This window comes from Cygnus atratus, chromosome 6 (genome assembly GCF_013377495.2).
Source record: "Cygnus atratus isolate AKBS03 ecotype Queensland, Australia chromosome 6, CAtr_DNAZoo_HiC_assembly, whole genome shotgun sequence".
Taxonomy (NCBI): Eukaryota; Metazoa; Chordata; class Aves; order Anseriformes; family Anatidae; genus Cygnus; species Cygnus atratus.
In genome coordinates, this window is record NC_066367.1 from 187,781 (window position 1) to 209,816 (window position 22,036).

The window sequence follows — 22,036 nt, forward strand, 5'->3', positions numbered from 1 at the left end:
AAGTAGTCTTCTAACTTCACTGGTTCAGTTGGTCTTACTTCATTTTACTAAACTTTGCATGTGCATGACCTGAAGGATATGGAGAAGTCCTCAGCTGCAGAGAACCTTCTGGGAGAGACAGAAAGTAGGAAAGAAGTTGATGTGGCCTTCTAGTCTTAATTTGTTTCAACACCTATATCGAGATGTTACTGGAGAAGTCATAACTCCACATGCTTTATTTCTGTTGAAATTGGTTGAATATACTTCACTTCTTTAAATGTTGGCAGTATATAACCATGTGCTTGGGCAAATTGAATTCTGCCAGTTGACAGCATGTGGGAGAAGGCCCAGGAATGGAGTTTGGATTGATAATCAGTATAGAATCGTGTGTAGACAGAGTGGTCTGTTGTTTTATTGATGTTGACTTCACCAAGTTTTGGTTAGAAAATTTCCTCTTGTAAATATAATTTTGATATCAAATGATATAATGAGAATGCTGATCATTTTCATTGACTCTTCAAACTTCAGATATGGAAAGGATAAATAGAATAAAGGTTACTTTAAAAACTGTAATAAAATCCTTTTCACATCAGTGTTTTGACCCAATAAATAAAAAAAGGCAGAAGATTTCCAGAAGGACTCAGTAATACCTTACCAAGGTATTCTGATTTTGGGTGGTGGCAGCTACCACTGTGCACTATATTGAGACAGTGAAGAATGTTGTATCTCTGTCTACAGGGTTAATTATGTACTGGCATTAATTACGTATTCTTTGGAGAGAGATTTATTCTGATAAAGAAGAGTGAGAATCCAAAAGATGCGCTGTAGTGCAATCAATGGGATTCCTGTTAGGTTGCACTGTCTCTTTCTCTTCTGGACTTATAGTAGAGAGTACTTGGGAGGAGTAGGCTTTTAGGTTCTTTTTGTTAAATCATCTTATTGGTCTACTGGAAACAAACGTATAAACCTCTATGACTTCACCCTGTTTTTCCCCCAGAGTATGCAAAGATTGAAATATTTTTTGTTTCTGATGATAGCTTTTAGAGGAAAAATAACATGTATTGCGAAAAGAGTGTGTTTGCTGAATTATTTCAGTCATACTGAGAACTTCTGTAGCTACATGGATTTGACTAGACAGAAATTCTCTTGCATGTTGTATTCTCTATCTTCTTCACTTTTGAGCACTGCTGAGCTGCTTGGGCCTTTATATAGTTGCAGCATCCAAAAGCTTGCAACAACCCCTCTCAGTCTTATTTTTTAAAATCTGTGGATGAAATGCCACTTTTTCTGTGTGACTCCTTTGCTTCAGTGTCCCTGACTAGGAACATAAGTTTTAGCATTTTGTTACTCAGAAATGTTTTGACATGAACTGTGAGGAAGCATTGAAGAAGCAGTGTTCTTGTAATAATGAAAAGCTTAGCAGTATTGTCTGGAGAGATTATTTTGCAAGTTACACATCTTTTGCTGGAATAAAAGGGATTGAGAGGGGACTTCAGCTGCTGCTACTGCTGCTTGTAACCAAACATGCTTTCATCCAGCTTTGCATGATTATGAAGAAACATAAATGTTGGTTTATTGAAAAAGTGCTCTTGCTTTTAGTATGTTCCAGTTACATTGTACTTTTATTAGCGTCTTTGATTATGCATGGAAAGGTTGGGGGGAATGGAGATGTGTTGGGTTTTGACTAAAATATCTTGCTGTCTAATGTAAGTAAATACATGTATGTCTCAACGAGAAGATGATGATCTAGCTTGACCAAACAGAGTGGAGTAAAAGTATATGCATTTTAAATATGGATACAGGAAGTTAAAGCAAGTAAAGTGTTCTTCACTTTAATAATGGCTGTTAAAGCCTAAAAAGCTTCTTTTTTTTTCTAAGCTTAATGGCTTTGCTGAGGAAGGAAGACAGTAGTAACATGAACCTTTATGCTTCTTGAAGGCTGAGTCAAGTAGAACTGTATAAAACTGCAGAATAATCTCACATTGCATTGGTGTGAGAGAGGCCTGAGCATGATCTGATTTGGAGCAGGCTAAACATTGTAAACTGATACACAAGATACACAATAATGGTAATTCCAAGGCAAAGCTTCCTAAAAAGAAACATAGCTTTAAAACCAAAAGAATACTAAAACCTTTCTGGTTTATTTTTGGTTTTGTTTTTTTTTTTCCTTACACTTGAGAAACATGAGGTTGGATCAGCCCATGTTCCTTCTGCACAGAGGAAGAAACACTGAAGACTTTGTGTCTGTTCTGCTTGCCATAATGTAAAATGCTCTGTAGTGCTCTGCTAGCAATCAGTATGAATGGACCAGGTTCTACTCAAATGTTAGAATCTGTGAGATCCTTGCCACTACTTTTACCCCATAAAACAAGAAACAAAGTATCAAACCCAAGATCCATTTTCAGTTTTGAAACTTAAATGCTGCTCAGTTTTCTACTGAAACAATACCTCCTGTTTTGAGTATTTGGAGCTTAGAAAAAGGACTGGAATTAAGATTTAAAAACAAAAACAAACAAAAACCACAACAAAGTCTTTGTTTACAGCCCTAATCAAATTATCAGACTGAAAACAAGGATTTAAGATGGAAGCTTGTCAGTCTTTTTTTCTTTAAAATACCATTCCAAAACACAAAGCCTCTTTTACAACTTGAAGTGTTTCAAAGGTTAAATTTCTTTTATTACAAGATTTTTTTTCCTCTTAAAAATCTTGATCTGAGATTAAAGCTAATGTGATGGAAGGACCTGGATAGGATTGCTGGAAATGCAGAGAGGATTGAGCTCTGGGAGAGAGAGAACTAGAAATTAGGTTACTCTCCAATAGAAAGTATAGTCACATTGTTTCAAGTGCCAACGACACACAACAGAAGCCTTCTATCTCTGTTGGAGCATTGTTGCAGGCCTAGGAATTAACCTAATTCTGAAGCCTACCCAGCACAAACCAGAAGATTTCCTGGACGTGCTCAGATCTTGCCTCAAACTAAGATAAAAATAGTCTGAAAGGCTTATATATATATATATATACATATATATATATATATATATACATACATACACACACACACACACACACATTTCACTTTTCTTTTTTAAAACAAAAAACATGTTGGCACCAGTACGTGCAGACAGAACTAAAATTAGCTAAATGGGGCCTTATTCTTCTTCTGTGTTTATAGATATACTTTTGGAGATATTCTTGACTGATGAAAATGATGTAGAGGACAGGCAAATGAAGCTCAAGAAGTACTTATTTTATCATCAGATTCGCTTATTCTGCTATATGACAGAAAGATTATTTACCGAGAATCAGGAATTTTTAAGCAAGTTGAAACCAGGTAGATCAGCAAATGACATTTGTTTTGACATTGTGTGTATCTCTGCATTCATGTAACCTGAATGCTTACTATGTGTTCTGATTGGTTTGAGGTTTTTTGGTTGTTCCCTTTTTATTAATAGATGCTGAAGGTGTAAATGGAAGAGAGGAATCTGTGAACCTGAATGATGCTGATGAAGGATTTTCATCAGGAGCTTCCCTCAGCAGCCAGTCAGTTGGGACCAAACCTCAATCATCTGTATCCCAGAAGGGCAGCGTAAGGAAAACAGCAAGTGGATGTTCTGCTAAGGATAAAGAAACCTCTTCTGCAGGAAAATCCAATGAGAGCCCTCGAGATTCAGTAGCTCGGAAGCAGTACATACACCAATCCACTGACCTTGGTACAGATATAATTGAGATGACACCTACTAAGAAACACCTCAGCCTGCCTGCTGGGCAGGTGGTGCCAAAAGCCAACAGTTTGAGCCTGATCAGGACCGCCAGTGCTTCCTCCAGTAAATCATTTGACTACGTCAATGGCAGTCAAACAGGCTCCAGTGTTGGCATTGGTACAGAAGGTGTTACCAATCTAGCCACTGGCAACAGCAATCGGTTTTCAACTATCAGCCTACAGGAGGACCGACTGGGCCAAGCTGGGGAAGGTAAAGATCTTTTCCCCCCAGGACCTCCCTTAACAAAGCAGTCTCGATCTCCAAGTTTCAATATGCAGCTGATATCCCAGGTGTAACTATCTCCCTTCATTAGGACTCCCTCTTTCCCCTAAATCCCCAGGCAAGTTCATCCTTAGGCAAAACAAGAACCATCATCCTGCAGTGTGAAAATACTGACTGTTGTGATCGTTTGATTTGGTCTAGCTATCATACCATATTACTGAAACAGCAATAATTCTTCCCTCACCTTCATTTCCCCCCCTTGTAAAGATGGTTGTGAAGCAGTATATAATGTACTGTATGCCTATTTCCATGCCTTCCTTTCTCCTTGGGTGACGTGCAATCCATCGTAGGCTGATCAGTCCCATTTCAACACTGTGAGACTGGAGACACCAACGGAAATGGTGAATGTGATCCCTATGAGATGATGCTTTGGCTCTGTTAAGAAATAGAAACGGGTTCGTTTTCTCGGTCTACAGTACTGCAAAGACTACTGGATCATGACTTTTCTTTCTCAGAACCAGGAGTGCCTCAGAGATTCTGATGTGACTTTGGACCTCTCTGAGTTTGTGCAATCAATTCTGGGGAGGGGATCGTCATTGCTGCTCCTGGCTGCTTACAGCACTTTTTCATTAAAATGAGGGTAGATTTTTCTTGCCTGCCCCCGGTCTCTCATCCCAGAAGCTTTTGATGTTCAGCAACTGAGACATGCATATTAACAAGTTGTTTTCCCTCAGAGAGAGGATTGTAAGTAGATAATGTAGGTTACAATGCACTTCTAATGGCGTTGTAGCCATATGTAATGTTACATGTCTTCCCTTCCAGGACACAGGGTCATTCTGCATGTAGACTAAAATCTAGACAAGATCATGCTGTTAAAGCAATTTGGTTTGTAAATGGGAGGGAGACACTACTTTCCCAGGAACTAATGGCTAGCTTTGCTCCATTTTTGTTATTGGTGTTCTTGTTGTTGTTTTTCTTGTGAGGTGGTGATCACTGAGGTGAAAGGTGTATTCGGGTAAAGAGTATTTCTCAGGCTGCTTTCTATGGTGTCATGGATGTTAGACATCCCCAACTCTCTCAGCTGCTTTCTCAGTGTCCCTAAATTCAATCATGGAGTCACTTTAAGAATCTTGCAGTCCAGACAGACCATCTTCTTAAGGGGCTGTCTCAGGGATAGAGACAATAGTTTGCTAGAAACACTGAAGCTTTAATGTGAAATGCTTATCTAGAAACACCGTTTGCACAAAGGGGTACTGATAGTCCTTTTTTCCAGAAGGATCACACTTCATTGCCTTGGTATATCTAATATGTTAGGTTTTTTAATTGTTATTTTAGTGGATAGGCCACTTCTCTAGAAAATGCAAAACTCATGTCATTGAGCCAAGCCTTGAATGTATATGACTGGTGTGCAGTGGTCACTGGCTGGTACTTATGCTACAGAACACTGCGTGGAAGCACATTTCTAATTACATAGGAAAATGTTTGTCATCCTCTCTTTCTCTCTGGATTACTAGAGAGCAAAGGGGAAAGTTCATCTTGTATTCTTAAGTAATGTATGGTATCCTGGAAGTTTACAAATTGTAAATGCACAGAAAAGTTACAATCTTCACATGGACACTTAGGTTTCACTGTCACTGTGAAGAGTAAACATAAGCTGTTAAAAATAGCGGGTTATCTTTGAATGACAGATAGTCAGAAATTCAGGACAATAACATGGTGTAACATTGCTGGTATTTTTTTTCTTTTTTGCTTTTGAGCCTCTTTCAGATGGAACTTTTTTTTCAAATTTACATTAAAATTCATTTAAATATTTGACATGTTTTTGTGCTTTGACAAGTCACTTTGGCAGGTCTAGTCTTCAGATCTCACATTCATAAAGAAGTGAATTAAATGGCAGCTGGACTGATGCATAAATTTAGTTAGAGTAAATAGAATCATCAGAGAGAAAGCCTTACTGTTTCAAAATTGAAGCTAATCTTTAAAGGCCACCAGAGATAGAACTAAGATAAAGGTGAGATTAAATTGAGGGATTTTCTGTAAGAATGTCAAAAGCTATATATGATTTGACTCTGCTTAATTTATTTTGTCAAGTTTTGCTGGTGGAGACAATTGGCAGGTCACGGTTGTGTAGAAATTCACTTGCTAGTTTGTTTCCTAAAAGTGCAAATTTGTTTTGTAGAGACCATCATAAAGGGAATTTTATTTAAGACCCATCATGGTAAATTGATAAGGACCAAATGGTTAGCTTAAATCTTTGGGAAAGAAAAGGTTGGGATTATCAGCTGTATTTTGAAGAATTACTATACTTTATTATGCCTCTGCCTTTAAAAAATGGGATTGCTCATTAGCAAGGTTCTCTAGTTTCTGATTTTACCATTATAAACATTCCTATAGATGTTTTTGGACACTTAAATTAGGTCAAATTTCACAAAACAATTTTTATACCCTTATGGGTGGGGTTCCACACAATTAAACTATTTCAGGAAAGTGAGACACCCCACTGACTCCAGATGGGGAAGTCAAATGTACATGTATAAATTTGTAGTTAAATCTTTAGTCAAATTATAATTTAAAATATTTTTGCAGTTCTTGTGTTGATGATGTGCCTTTTATTATAGTTAAATGCATTGTATTTTGTTTTCTTCTTGTGTATATATATTCCTACCTGCACGAAGCTTTAAAAAGAGTTAAAATTTATCTCTATTAAAAACTATATGTAGTTTTTGCTATGTGCTACATCCATAGCTTATCAAAATTACCATTTCAGTGCAGTGTTTCATTTGTGGGAGCTTTTGTTGTTCTTCAGAGATGTGCTGATCAACGTCTTACAAAACGAGTCATCACATCTACAAAACAGCTGAAATAACAGGCTTTGCCAGTGCTGTTTATCACGTTTATCTTTAATGTTTCTACATGTCTCAAACTATGCCAAGGTGTGTCAAGATGTAATGAAACTTTATACAGTGATGCCCAGTACACTTGAAAGTATTCTGGCAGTAATAAAATTAGAAATGTCTGGGATGTGGGCTGAGAGAATGTGTTCTTTATGATAATGTGTTAAATACTAAACAAAGTACAAAACGTGCTCAAATGTTCTCATACCTGTGACAAATATCTAGACTTAAACATCTTTATCCTGAATTCACTCAGCTGTGTCTTGTTTTTAGAACATTTGGTACTCAACCTGAGACACTAGATTTAGATTTCTGCACCATTTCAGCGCAGCTGCAGCATTATACAAGAAGGTCAAAAAGCAGAACACTACTTCTTTTTTCCCCTGTGCATGTGCATGTGTGCACATACTTTTAATTCTTAGGTGAGGAGGTCTGAGGGTTATATATAGATGTATATACACATGTAAGTAGGGATAAATTAATTATCCCTTGATAAAGTTTTTACCATATTATGCTGCCATTTTGCCACTCATTTTTCTTGGGCTTAATAAGAAAATATAAAATGTTGGGGTTGCTGACTCAACCCCATTGCTTAGCCTTTTCAGGGGTTTATTTTGAGCTGCTTTTGGTTGAATGTTGAGCCTCTTTTTGTTTTCATCCTGTGGGCAGCAAAACAGTGAGGTAAAAATGCCTATAACAATGAATGTTGCAAGATGAAGTTTTAAATGGCTTTATTATTCTTTTGATTTGGAGACTTTTTATATCACTGTCTGTTTTAAGTGCAAATTTCTTTGAACACCCTTTCTGATGTGAATTTGAGAAAAATTTTAGCAGCCTGCTTCATTCTGTAATGCTGAACGTTGTAGCCAGTAAGCATTAGATGTAGTACTTGTAGTGTGCAAGCGTGTTGGTCTCAATTACTTAAATCTAAAATTTCCAACATACTCCTGCTAGCTTTAACATAATTAAATTCATTTGTTTTGACAGCAAAAGAGTGAGGAAAAAAAAGTTTTCTGACAACGTATTTATTTGCACTACTTATGAATACTGGAGTTTACAGGGACAGGGTTTTTTCTCACCATGTGAGGTTTACTTGTGTGTGGGTAGGTACATACATTTGTCACGTGTTGACAATCAATTGCCTCAACTGTGTCTATACTGTATGTAAATATGAACATATTTTTCAAGATTAAGGGGGAAATCTGCACCTTAATGGTGGTAAAGCTGCTCAGTAGTAAGGTGGCCCCAACTCTTGCCCCTTTCTGTCTCTAGATAGTATGTGGTTTGTTTTACTTCTTTAATGAACATTATTAGTGTTCCTGGAAAATTATAGCTCCAGGGAGCTTTTCCTCAACATGTTCAGAGAATTGTATTTTGAAAAATTAGTTTTGGAGTAGATTATTTTATGCCATGGTTGTATTTTAACCTAAGAGTTTAAACTTTTCCTATTTTATCATGAACCAATAACCGTCTCTTTTAAGTGTTCAGGTGTTTTGATTTTGCTCACAAAGCAGAAATTTTTGTTTGGCTAGGCTTACAAATTTAAATTAACTTGAAGAGCAAGTAGGAACCAAGTATAACTTTTTGAATAAAATTGTAAAAATCAAGCACTACAAACTTGATACTATACTCATAATTCTGGAGGAGGTGTGGAAAACCATAATTGAACATGCTTGAATGGAATGGATGTGCTGCATAGTGAACCAAAAGATGTTTCTGATGTTTGTAAATCTGATAGTCTCATCCTTAAATTCTGCAATTCTGTCATTGCCAAAGATATTGCTACCGTGGCATGCTTAATGTAGCACTTAAAACCATTAGCTACATCTCATTGTAACATCCATTTACATCATTGGAATAGTTTGTGTTGGAATGGTAAACGTGGCTTTTTTTTTTTAATGGCTTGTTTAGGATGATAAAGTTACAAAACTTTATTCCTTTCCAAGCATCATAAGCAGAGGGCTGATCTGAATGTACTTGTATTTCATTCTTGTTTGATATCAAAATGTTCAACATTTTATATTTTTTCCAGTATTTTAAATGCTGTTTATTTCTAGTATGTGGGCCTTAATTTCTCTTTCTTATTAAATTAAGAGAAATTTTTCTTAACTTTTTGAACTAATATTAATTTGTTGTCCCACTGTCACTTGAGTAAACTTAACTATGGAAAGCTTTTTTGTAGATGATTTAGAGGAACAGATACCAGCATGAGTGTTGTGTTAGTGAATGCATACATCAGTCTGTCAAATTTGCATGTCATGACCAGCTGAAGAGCTAAAAATACTCACCTGCCTCTTATACAGTGATGGAAAACAGTGGAGAGCTGTGAGCAACTTGGTTCATTAATAGTTTATGAAAGAAAGCAGTAAATGGGTTTTGCAAGACTGGTATGTATGATGATTTCCACTTAGTTATTATAAAATTTTATTTTAAAATAAGTCTTGGAACAAGCGTTCAAAACATAGCAGGTAGCCATTTCAGGTAAACTTTTCTCATAAGTTTGGCAAGTGTCAAGGCCTGCTGTCATTAATACATTAGAAGTTCAGAAGCAAACTATAGAAGTCTAAGGTACCTCACAGCTGCCAGGAATGGATTTAGTAAGAATCTGTCCCATGTTATATGACTTTATTAGACATTTAATGTAAAAAAATTACAATAATTTCTGCTTTTGTTACTTCATTTATTTTCTTTAGGGTAGAAAAACGTGTTTTTTTACTGTGGTCATCAGATTTTACAAAACATAACATTTGGGGGACCAAATGGATTCAAAAACGGGTCCATAAATTATCTGTTCTATCATAAAGGATTACTAAGCTATTCCTGTGAGGAGCTGCTAGTGACAACACATGTACAGTAAAAACTTTTGTGTCTGTACAGTGAAACCTTGGCCTACATTTTAGCTTGTGCATGACAGGCAAAGTGATTAAATCAAGTTGTATTAAACAATTACTTGTTTGTGAGCTCCCAGTGTTTTATAGTCAGTAACACGTAAGCGATTTAGAGCAGAGTGTCTTTGCATTTTGATAGTCTTTAAACTACTTCAAATTTTGACTCTTGAAAAGATGATTAATTACCCATTAAAATGTGGTATAGATTTCACAGAGGTTTTTGATTTTGGAAAAGTGATTAGGGAAGATTTCTGATTTGTTTGTGATTACTTTCTAGTAAAGTGACCATGTGCTGCTTTGTTACGGAATGAATCTTTCTTTTAGGTTGGTAGTGGATCCTGTCCTGTGTGTTTGAGTCCTCATCCTTCCCAGAACTGATCACAAAACAGACAAATTAGTATGACTGAAGCAACCTTTTCAAAGAAAAATTGTTCTAAAAATAAGTAGGACTTAAGAATGACAAATACTGGCTGTTGACACTGTTCTTTCTGTTTAAGTGGTTCCTATTGTGTTAGAACTTCCATGCTGTTAGTTTATGAAAAATTCAAGTATTAGAAACTTTATGAAGTATACAGTAGATGTGAGTTAGCAATCACTCAAGATAAACCACTTCTCAAAGTATTAATAGATTGCTAGTACTGGGGTGCGTCTGTGTGTTTTTTGTGTGCCAATGTTCAATGATTACTTTGAAACAAGACTTTTTACTGTTTACTTGCAGAAGGTGCATACTTTTAGGATGGATGTTACTAGCTGGTTATTTATGAAGAAATACCATATGATTGAATAGAATTGAGTCATCTAATTTTTTTTTTCCATATTAATGATTCCAGGAAAAAGCTAATAAAGATTTTTAATAATTAAATCAGATACTCTTAATACATTTTAGATTTACTAGAGTGGCTTTTATTTGCTATAAAACTAAATCGAGGTACCCCATGCTGCATTTTTAAAATTTGTAATTCTTCTATTTTACAGTGAATCTTTTTTGCTCTGTATTGTCCTTGTAAGAATACAGGATATGCTGTCAATTTTACTAGCAAAAAGAAACATTCTGCAAGGGTTAAAAGATTATTTTCTTACTTTTTCCTGTCATACCAGGTTCGTTTCTCTGAACTAAGGATTCTGAGGATTTTTACTACTTTATGTAATCTTATCTCTGTCATAGAAGGAGCATAAGCAGCAAGTAGCCCACTTCTTGTGGACAAATAGGCTGGACAAAAGGGCATGGATTAGTAGCGCGAGTCCCTCTTCACCAGGGTAGGTAGCCCTGCGTGTTGGTGTAAACCCCAGGCATTCAGGATGCGGTACTGGTGAGGGACTAAACCAAACAGGTTTTTAGTAACCACGACCTCTGCTGTGTGGTATGATGTCCTTTAACCTGGGACCAGGGAAAATCTTCATTCTTAGACCTGAAGATGACACGTATCAAAGATCATGTTATTGGTGCATGTAAGCCATTATCTTACCTGTCTTATTGGTTAATGCTGTTGACTGTTGTTGAAATGTGAAATGCAGTTACTATTGACTCTGTAAATACCCGCCAGAGATGAAATAGAATTATTTTAAATCATTGTAAATAGAGATGTATAAAACTTGACACAATCTGCAATGCAGAAAAAAATTATATATATATATATATATATATATAAATATATAAAGATGTTAAATAAATATCGTGCTGTTTCTGAACAGAGCTGTGAAGGGTGCCAGTTGACTTTTATTTATGTATGTATTTGTAACTTAGATGTGCGTTGGGCACGTCAGCTGAGGCGGGGGGCGTTGGCTTCGCGTCGCCACGGCAACTCCGGGCGCCCCAGCGCGTGGCTGGCAGCGGAAGTCCCGCCCGCTCCCCTCTCCCGCCGTTGGCAGGCGGGCCTGGGGAGAAGAGGGGCGCGGGTTGGCAGAGACGTACGTTAGTCAGCACTGCGCGGCGCGTAAGCGCGCTTCCGCCTCCCCTCAGCCGCCTCAGGGGCAGTGGGCAGCCCGCGGGTAGCCGCCAGGGCCGCGGGGGGCAGGGGCCCGGCCCTCGTGGGGGCAGCTGTGAGGCTCGGGTGACCGCGGCTGGGGGTGCCCGCGGGGCGCCTGCCATGAGCCAGGCGGAGCGCAAGGGCGGCGCCGCCCTGCAAGTCAAGTTCGTGCCCGACGAGGCGGTCCTGAGACACATCGCTGACGACGCAGGTACGGGGGGGGGGGGGCGAACAGCCTGGGGCGGCTGCTGGCAGTCCAGGGCCCGCCACCGCCTCCGCTTTCTCCTCCCTCTGCCTCTTCCGCCGTTTGTGCCTGCCCCGGCACGTGGAGGGGGCGGGTGCTGTTAGCTGCGGCTGGAGGCGAGCACTGGTGCTTCCACAGAGACGTGTGTGTAACGGCCTGCGAGAGCGGCGCGCGTAGCCTGGCTCGCTTCCCGCCCCGCCGAGCTTCAGCAGGCCCCGAGAACCACCTCAGAACGGGGCGTGAGGCGGCCGCCACGGGGAGTTGTGGCTGCAGTTCTGACCGCTTGTAAAGGCTGGGGTCTTAGTCTGCAAAATGCTCGAAATTTACTTGCACAAGGCGCGGAGCACTCTGAGCCAATGGTGCCGTTGCTCGTGTTTTGAGCAAGGAGGTCAGATGGACAGTGTCCAGAGGTGTCTCAGCCTAAATTCCTCTGTGAGCATACTGGCAGTCTACAGGCTCTGTCTTTTAGACTTGCTCCGTTTTCCTAGGGAAGAGAGGGGACGCTAAATGTCACCTTCTTCACGTGGCATTTGGAACTACTGTGTGTGTTGCTGCCATTTCTCCCAGTCTGTGGAAGCAGGTGTGTGTCGAAATGGGGATCACGTCCTCACAATTGACTTCAATGTCTAGCCACAAAAGGTAAAGCCTTTACCACAAAAGGTAAAGGTGCCCCTAATTGCTTTACGGTCAGCTGACCTCCATGGCACAGACCATCTCTTCTTTTAACAGGAAATCTTTTCTTTGTATTTATATGTGCTTTGCACAACAGTGTCTTGGTCTGTTAAGGGGGTAGCTGCATGCTACTGCAATCGAAATCATAGAAAGTAAAAGCTTTTATAAAAATTCTAGGTATTAAAGTACGAAAAGACAAAGCTCCACTGACAGTCAATGTGAAGAGATTTGTGAAGAAGCTCGATACTCTCTCAGATGATGAAGCTCAAGAGTTCCTGGAAGAGAAGGACTATGTTGCTGCCCTAGGCATACGTGCTCAAGGTATTGGCTGGGAAAACCTAACACAGCTGTTACTTCAGAAGATTCTTTTAGTGTTAAAAATCTGTACAATGCTTATGAAATTGTTCTTGAAGGCTCTTAGTTCTAGATATGCTGGTGGTAACAAGTAGAGGAGGAGATAATGATTTCTAGGATTCTTTTTAATGGTGCTTATAACACCTGCAGTGTAAAGAGGTCTTTGAGCCCCATGGTATTGTATTCCATCTTTCTTGGGTTGGAAATGTACCAGCGCTTTTAAAGTGGTTTCAGGTAATATTTCTGTTTCTAGATTCAATGGAAAATGGCTCAAGCATAGGTGGTGGTGAAGTTTACTCATTCCAAACTCCCAAATGCTCCAACAAAATGGCAGAGCTGGGTACGTTTTCCTCTTTCCTTGTTGTCCTGGCTGGTGGTCTTTTTGAGTACCCCTGTGAACATGATCTGACTCTTCTGTTCACTCAAAAGATATGTTTGCACTATTACTGTGGCTTTTATCTGACTCTGAATCAGTCTTCCTCAGAAACAAAAGCTTAGCACTAGGGCAAAGCAGAGGCATGGTGGGGATAAGAGATACATATAATGAATAAATACATAAGAGAAAGTAGAAGTTTCTTAATGCTGGGAGAAGTATTTGTATGTATGTGCCGAAGGATGGCAGGCATTTTATGTGTGTATCTTAGAAGGATGTATGAGAGTAACTTGATGCATAGCAAAGAGTTTTATTTAAAAAAAAAAAAAAATAGTATTAGCTTTGTGTGGGAGGGGATTTCTCCTACATAAACTGTCTCTGTTTGCTAGGCTAACTGTTGGCTAAGTAGAAGTTTTGTACCTGACATGTGAAACTTCTTTCCCCTCCATACCCTACAGCCTCTGAATTAGCCCAGACACCAGGACAGAGTGTTGCATCTGATCACTCTGAGTGCCCTGAGAAGGCAACCAAAACCCCTCAAAGCAGCAGTAAGTTCTGTGATGCTTTGGGAAACTGAAGCTGAGTTAATAGGTGTTATGTTCAATGTTCATCTTTGTGTGGTAAAGCAGATGCTTGAGCCCCAGATTCTGTCATGCCTGAGAATTCTGGGCAGTTCAAATTTGTAGGCTGAATTTGCATGGCATCTTGTTCACCTGGCTGTTGCAGCTTATGTTCTGTCTGCTGGTATAGATAAAACAGTAACTTCTCTCTCGTCTGTTGCTGTCACACTTAACCATTTCCTCCGTGTTCAACAGAGATGCTTGCTTGCACTTGAGTTTTGAGCTGAGCTGGTATGTTGAATGCCAAATGGGTTGTGGGTGGGATTGCATGTGTGTTAACATGTAACTTTGCAATTTATGATTTAGTTTTCAAGCACCTAATGCTGTAGGGAGAAATAAAGGTGCAAGGAGTCAGTGTGGATCAAGATTGGCAAGAGCACGTTACTTTGTACTCAGAAATGGAGTCTGATGTGCTTGGGTGGGAACATTTAACTCCTTTTTATCAACCTGTTCTGCTGAGGGCCTCCCAGAGCTGTGACCAGAATTAAAAGCTGCCTTCTGTGAAAATAATATTGACTAACTTTGATATCTCATTATTTACCTGTGGGGAACTAAGAGCTTCCCTCATACCACTCAGGGAGCTGATACTCTGGTGCAGCGTACCTTTGAATAGTGGATGCCTATTTTTCTAATGGGGCATCTTGTGCTGCTGTTGAAAATATGCAGTATTCTGTTATGCTGTTTCTTGTCTTGCAGAACATTCAAGTTCAAACAAAGTTCAGCAGAAGGTGAGTGTGACTTTTTTTTTAATTCACTCTAGTGCTTGAACTAGCCAGTTACTACAGTTCTGGAAAGTATGGATCTTGAAAAACCTCACCCACATTATTATAGGTGTGTCTCTGTCTCTGCTAATGCAAGTGGGCAGGGGTAGCTCAAGTGAGAACCAGAACTACCATTAATCAAGACGATGGAATTTAGAGTCAGTGTGTAGATCACTGGGTTTAACAACTTAATTAGTATGGATGGAGATTATTTCTGTGCATTACACAAATGAGGATGTTAAACAATCTCTTAATATGCAGTTAAACTCACAGCTTTCCATTTCTCATTAAAGGATGGAACAACCCTAATCATAAGGATAGCAGTACTGTTAGAACCAGAATTCAAGAACTGTGATGCTGTTCAGTTTCTTAAATTATCATTGGTTTATTTTAAAAAGAAACAAACACACAAACTGTGATATCGGGGGAGATATCTTGACAGTTGATGTCTCCTTTTGTGATGCTACAGACACATACAGTCTACACCTGTCAGCTGTGGTTATAGAGAGAGTGCTGTGAAACAGCTGGCTTTCTAAAACATCATAGCATCGTTCTAGAAATGTGTGCAGAGCTTTTCCTTTGTAAGGTTCCCAGATGGGAGATGCCCATAAGAGATGTTGGTTTGGGATGCCATATTCACTCCTTGATGATACCACATCACTTTGACTGGATTGTTGCAAACTTGATCTGGTGTCTTTGTCAGGCGTGTGCTTTGTACATGTTTAAGGAAGACATGCCACTGCAACTTGGTGACCTTGGGCAGCTCAGATTCCATTTTCTGTACTCCTTTTGGGTTTAATATTCTGAGTGGGAGTTTTTATGGTGGGCTTCAAAATGACCCTGTGTAGACATTGTGATGTGGAAGATGACTGCTCAGGGGAGCAGAAGCATTTCCAGTTCATCCTTTCTTCAGTCTGACTCTTCTGAAGGGGCCAAAGTTAGCATCTTGGTTGGAGATTTCAGTTTTCTACAGTCCACCTCAGGACGTTAGCTGAAAGAATTAAGCCCTTTTTGCATCCTGATCCTACCTCTCTCTAATTGTGAATGGCAAGATAAGAACTCTACAGACTTATTGCCTCTGCTCTCCCAGTTTCTTGTGAGCTGTAATAGCTTGGAAATGAAGCCTGATTCTATGCTTTGCTTAGCAGAGGGCTCTTTTGGGGAGGTATATGTGACTTCTTCTAATGCCCTTTTTTGTTCTTGTTACAGAGTAAAAAGAATGATTTTGTGTCTACCACACCTTACAGACTCCGCAAAAGGCTAGCAGGTAAAGATTACACCTCTGTAGTCAGCTCCTATAGTCAGCAAAGCACTGTGTTCGGAGGAGAGTGCTTCACCTGCTTATGGTCTTCTGCCTGTAGCAGTGGACTGACTGAAACAGCCTGATTCATCCTGTATAGTGTATAGAAACGTCCCCAGGGAAGCCTGTGCAGACCTTTTCCGTACAGAAGTTTGCTACGTAGGAATGGGGTGGAGGATTTAGAAGCACCTAGTTGCTGAGCTTCAGAGACATGATCAGAAGAGGAAAAATTTTGAGTTATCTTACCTGTGCTGACACTTCAGTTTGGTGTAATTGCTTGAACTAAGTCATGAAACTTTCTGTTGATGGCTGGGACATTTGTGGCAAATTATTTTTAATAACTGGCTGGCTATATGTGCTCAGAATGAGTGCAGAGGAGAGCTCAGTGTGTGACATTTCACGTTCGTTTTCTTCTTGTGTTGAAAGACCACAACTGAGACAGATTCTGTCTGTGTTCTTCAATCAACATTGTTGAGAGAGGTGTTTTACAAAACCTTTCTTACAGGGTGTGAACCAGAAGATACTCAGCTTGCATGATTGGCATTTGGGAAAACTGATATAGAGGTGCTAAGAAAAATAGGGAAATACATTATCTACTTTTAGTCAGTTTTTAGGGTAGGATTATATCTCTTTACAGAGCTTTACTAAACAATTTCTGTGTTGAAAACGGAATGAAATGGCTGTGTGTGTTTGTAGTCCTTGTAAGCATTGATGTTACTTTTCTATGAAATACATTTAGGAATCATATGCTTGAAAAACACCTAGAGAATGTACGTGAGAGATAGATGGTGCAAAATGTGTTATATGTAAGAATTCATTGGTAGCTTTTAACCTTAAATTTATCCTTCAGCTCCAGATGCTTACTTAGAAAGTGAAAGTGAATATTCTGCTTCCTGCTCAGAGGAGGAGGACGATGAAGAAACTCAGAAAGAAGTCAGCACTGTTTTATCAAGTCAAAAGACACCAGCAAAAGCTAAGGTTGCATCTATACCTCCTTCCAGAAAAAAAGTAACCAAAAAAAAGGACAAGATGGTGAGTGTGCAGAAAATGTACTCCTGAGCCAGCAAGAGTGAAGGGATGTTTATTAACAATAAGCTGTCAGTGACTGCACCTAGAGAAGAACTGCTAGATTCATTTCAAATTAAACCAGCTGGGTCGGCTTTTGCTGTATTTCTGAGCAATCCCTGTTAGATGGGCATCATGTGAGCCTATGGGCTAATCCAGTCTGTATTCTCAGCAGCTACAGAATGAGATGTTCTAAGGTGTCTGTGAAACAGGAGACCTAAGAAATGATGAAGAAATTGACTCCTGTAGCACCAAAAGAATCACACTTTACTTTCTGGCTTGGTGTTCGGCTTTGTCATCTTATTTCCCTCCAGCACCAGGGATCCCCCCCTGTATTATTGCTGTGTTCTGCTCCCTCTGAATATCTTCTCTCTTTTTATCTCTGGTAAAGAACCATCTGAATATTTAGCTTTGGCAGAATGCTGCTGTAGAAACCATGTTTACAAACATCTTCTGGATTTCTGTTCGTTCTTGCTCTGTGTCTCATACTGACTGTCTTCAGACATGTTTGTGGGTACAAAGGGAGAGGGGTAACTTGTTAGCAGAGGTGTGGCTGATTCTTGCTGTCCATTTTTAGAGCAACCTGGTGGTGGAATACTTTGAAGCTCACAGTAGTTCCAAAGTGCTCACTTCGGATCGAACACTGCAGAAGTTACGGAAGAGAAGATTGAATCAGGTACGCTTCAGAGTGAATCGCACAACTCAGAGAGCTTTTGATTTATTTGGTAAAGATCTCTCCCATCAAAATTGCCTGATGTTGCTATTTTCACTTTATCTCTGCTGCTGATGTTCTTGGTGGTAATGCTGATTTATGCAGGGGTTAGGTAGCGTTTCAAGCGTTGTGTCTCCCTTATGCCTTCCTGCTCTAAGCAGGGACAGTGACAGTGGGCTATTGCCCAGTTCTTGGGACCTGAGACAGTAGGGAAAATGCAGGGAGAAAGTTGAAAGCTGCAGTTATGAGAACAGGTTAAAATTTGATTTCTGGGGAGGAGGGAAAAGCGGAGTTGTAGGGACGTACACTAAAAATTATCATCAAACCAATGTTTTGTCAATGAAATGCTATGGGGAATTATAAGTGGTCTTGATAATGTGTAGAAGAGATGGAGAGAGCCCTTTTCATCTGTGCATTACTGGGTTGATTCCTGTACAGGATTGGGGCAGCTTTAAATGTTGTCACCTAGTTTGTGAAATGCACTTTGTTCCCTTCCAGTTCCTAGAAGACAGAATCTGTCTAATTGTGGTGACTGAATTACTACATTTTTTTCCATATGCCACTTCTACACACAGTTTGAAGTAAGCAATTGTATCTTAGAGAGACAGGTATGCACAGACAGGAACCAGGGAAGCATGTAAAACATGCAAATTGCTCTTGTGTCTGTGCACCCATCTGGGTTTTAAAAGATGGCATATATGCAAATTGCCTGATGCCTAGTATTGTCTAGAATTGCTACCCAGAGAAACATCTGGATTTTTAACAAGTTCTTTCATAACAGCTCCAGACCAAAATCAAGGCTTTCAGTATTCAATCTACTGCTGGCGCCAAAGAAAGTGAAGGTTTAGCAGTTGTCTCTCAATGCTTTACGTTTGGTATACTGCGGCTGCCTTTTGTGCTCTTTCCAGAGTAAGCTGTCTTCTACTGCGGGGGAGTGAAAAGCAAAGCCGCTAAAATTGAATAGAAAGGGAGGCCAATGTAGATCTGATGTCACTTGTCATGCTACTGTGCTGTTTAAACACCAACATCCCAGCACATCTTTAAAGCTGAATTAATCCTTTGATTCTTGATATTTTGAAATAACACTTTCTCTACAGTTGTGATTTTCTTTCTCTGCTGTATTTGTTTTGTATTTTGCTTTTCTATGATTATGGTTATGAGCATTCTGTTACAAGCACAAACATGAACCATTGCTAACATGTTGATTGGGGTCCTTGCTCCTGTGAACTTAGTTATGGTGTTGGTATCTCCCTAGTACCGTGCTTGATGCTGTTTTAAGTTCTAAGCATGTCCATTATTTCCTTAGTGGTATTCCCATACTCAGCAGGAGGAGATAAACATGGTGCAGTAGTGGCACAGATGTCAGTTCTAGTCCTTGTCTGGCTGCATTTCCCATACTAAGGTCATTTACTCTCTGCTTTGTTTCTTCAGTAGCAAAACTGTTTTTAGAGTCCTCAAAGGGGGTGTACATGGAGAAACATGAGTTGAGTGCACTGCTGGTGAAAACCATTCTAACTTCTAGCTAGAAAACATACTAGAGGGGCATTTGTAAGGACTCCAAGCATATGTTCTATTTTTCTCAGCTTTGAATTACTGTTATCTTACATCTTTCTCAACACAGCAAACACTGCATGACCTTCTGGAAAAGTCTCCCCTTGCGTATGCTGCTGAAATTGAAGAGCTAAACCAGCAATATGAGTCCCTGTTTTCCAAGTGGATGTTGCAATTACAGTAAGTATACAGTGAGAGCCGCTGAAGAGACCTAGCAAACAGGCATTGCCATAAACTTACCCTCATATCAACAACATCCTGGGGATGAGATAAGGAATTTTTTTTTATTTTGATTGCTCTAATTTAAAATTAAGTGACATTATTTTGCATAAAATTTTCTGTAGACCAAATCATATCTGACTAACTTCTTGAACTGAAGTGAATCACAGAATGATTTGAGTTGGAAGGGACCTTAAAGATCATCTAGTTCTAACCCCCCTGCCATGAGCAGGGACACCTCCTGCTAGACCCGCTTGCTCAAAGCCCCATCCAACCTGGCCTTGCACACTTTCAGGGATGGGACATCCACAGCTTCTCTGTTTCAGTGCCTCCCTACCCTCATAGTAAAGTATTTCTTCCTAATGTCTAATTTAAATGTACCCTCTTTTAGTTTAAAACCGTTACCCCTTGTACTATTGCTGTACTCCCTGATGAAGAGTCTCTTCTCCATCTTTCTTGTAGGTCCCCTTTGAGTACTGGAAGGCCACTATAAGGTGTCCCCAGTGCCTTCTTTTCTCTATGCTCTCTCTGTCTTCATAGATAGGAGAGGTGCTCCAGCTCTTTAATCATCTTCATGGCCCTCCTCTGGACTCACTGCAACAGGTCCATGTCTTTCTTTTCTGGAGGCCCCAGAGCCGAACACAGCACTTCAGGTTCAGTCTCATGAGAGCAGAGTAGAGGAGGAGAATCACCTCCCTCAACCTGCTGGTCATGCTTCTTCTGATGCAGATTTCATTATTTTGATGAAATGAGGTTACGTTCTGCCTCACTAGTTTGTTCCTCTGTAAACCAAGATAAAGGGCATTTACAAATAGGGAACATGAATGATGAGAAATGTGACATTTCTGAACAGCTGGTTATGCTTTCAACAGTATAGTTGGTAGTGAGTAGCCCACTGTCAGTTTCTTCAGCATGTGGCTATCCTCAGTGGTGTAGCAGTAAACTCTGAGTTTCTATAGTACCTAATGGTCTAGGTAAGAAGAAACCTTAATGCTGTTGAAAATGTTAGCATTAATTTTATCTGGGTTTGCATGTATCTTGGAGGAAAGGAGAAAAGAGTAAGCAAGAAATTAAATAGGGAAGTACAGAGAACTGTGAGACTCTGTCTTAGAGAAGACAAGCCACGAACTCTGAAATTAAGTACTGAGACAGGAGCAGATGCTCGTGAGGAGAAAGCCCTTTGCAAGGGAGTGGATTATAAGAGAATTTGTGTTCCATAGGGAGTGACAGAGCATATGAAAAGCCTTGAAAGTTGGAGACTTGCTGGAGGAGGAGTTCTCTGTGACTCAGTGACCTGGAAAAATGCTTAGAGTTGTATGTGGCAGGGTAAAAGGAACAAATCCATACACAATATTGAAGTCAGTGACAGTTGTTCAACACCTTACCTTTATCCAGTGCTGTTTAAGCAACCTGACACTTATTTCTGGTGAATATGATGTTTTTCCTGCTCCTCAAAACAAAGTAAAGATGTGTGAATTCCTACCATGTTCTTTTTATGCTTTTTCTATGTAATAATCAGGATAAGGAAGGGATATGAGAATAAACAGATTTTGCGGTAAAATTGTGCCAGTGGATAATAGTAGAAAATCACCTTGCAGGCTTTTTTTTTTTCCTTTTAGTGACTGTGACCCCTAGTAAACATTTAATATAATCACATGGTGAGGGAGTAAATGTGAATGTTTGTTAGTCTTTGTTAGTTTGAAGATGTAGTTCTAGTCTCATACTCTTGGACAGTACCATTTTCTTCCATAGATGTTTTGCTAAATTTGTAGTCCTCTAGTCTGCTAAAACACTCCTTTAACTAGGATGCATGTGCCGCATTTTGGATATCTTGCAGATAACCTTATGTGTCAGCTGTGAGCTGAAGGTAAGCCTGGAGTTGACGAATTCCTTAAAAATGTGACAATTTTAGAGGCAAGATTGCAATCAATCATTTTGCTTAATGAAAATGTGAATGTATAAACCTAAAAATGGACTTTTACTTTTTTTTTTTTGATTCAGTGTATTTGCTCACTTCCCTGCAGCTTGGGTTTCAACATCGTGCTTTATGGACTGGGCTCAAAGCATGATTTGTTAGAGAAGTTTCGCATCTCTATGCTCCAGGATTCCGTTCACCTTGTAGTTAATGGATACTTCCCTAGCATCACTGTGAGATCTGTAAGTGTAAGAAAAAGCTCGTATGTTTACCTAATCATCCTGCGTTACAGATACCTTTAAAATCTTTCAATGTAAAACGTTAAGGAGAGCTGCTTGCATTTTATAGCAGTAGACTCTTGAATGAAGAGCAGTTCCTCTTTTTTTTTTTTTTTTTTTAAGATTTTAAAGAAATGAGCCCATGCGTTTTTGAAGGAATTGCTATGATTCTCGTCAGTAATATATTCATCTGTCTGAAATGTTATTTTATGTCACTGTTTTGAAAAAGAGTAGCAGTTTTTGGCTTACATTGACTGGGGA

At 39.4% G+C, this 22,036-nt stretch overlaps 1 protein-coding gene across 12 annotated transcripts in view; it reads left to right on the forward strand.

Moving 5' to 3' along the window:
• Window positions 1-22,036, forward strand: part of LOC118243185 (protein FAM126B) — a 76,354-nt gene that overhangs the window by 48,400 nt on the left and 5,918 nt on the right. For 9 of the 12 annotated variants that reach the window (XM_050711403.1, XM_035537078.2, XM_035537081.2 and 6 more), the window contains 10 exons: window positions 3,432-3,950; window positions 12,805-12,948; window positions 13,235-13,321; window positions 13,813-13,902; window positions 14,671-14,702; window positions 15,945-16,002; window positions 16,886-17,067; window positions 17,678-17,776; window positions 19,434-19,543; window positions 21,607-21,739. In XM_050711403.1, the coding sequence (XP_050567360.1) occupies window positions 3,432-3,950; window positions 12,805-12,948; window positions 13,235-13,321; window positions 13,813-13,902; window positions 14,671-14,702; window positions 15,945-16,002; window positions 16,886-17,067; window positions 17,678-17,776; window positions 19,434-19,543; window positions 21,607-21,739 (1,454 nt within the window). Of the gene's footprint in view, window positions 1-3,431; window positions 11,436-11,595; window positions 11,923-12,069; window positions 12,536-12,804; window positions 12,949-13,234; window positions 13,322-13,812; window positions 13,903-14,670; window positions 14,703-15,944; window positions 16,003-16,885; window positions 17,068-17,677; window positions 17,777-19,433; window positions 19,544-21,606; window positions 21,740-22,036 lie in introns of those variants that run through there. The other 3 variants (XM_035537085.2, XM_035537086.2, XM_050711408.1) reach the window with 3 other exon arrangements.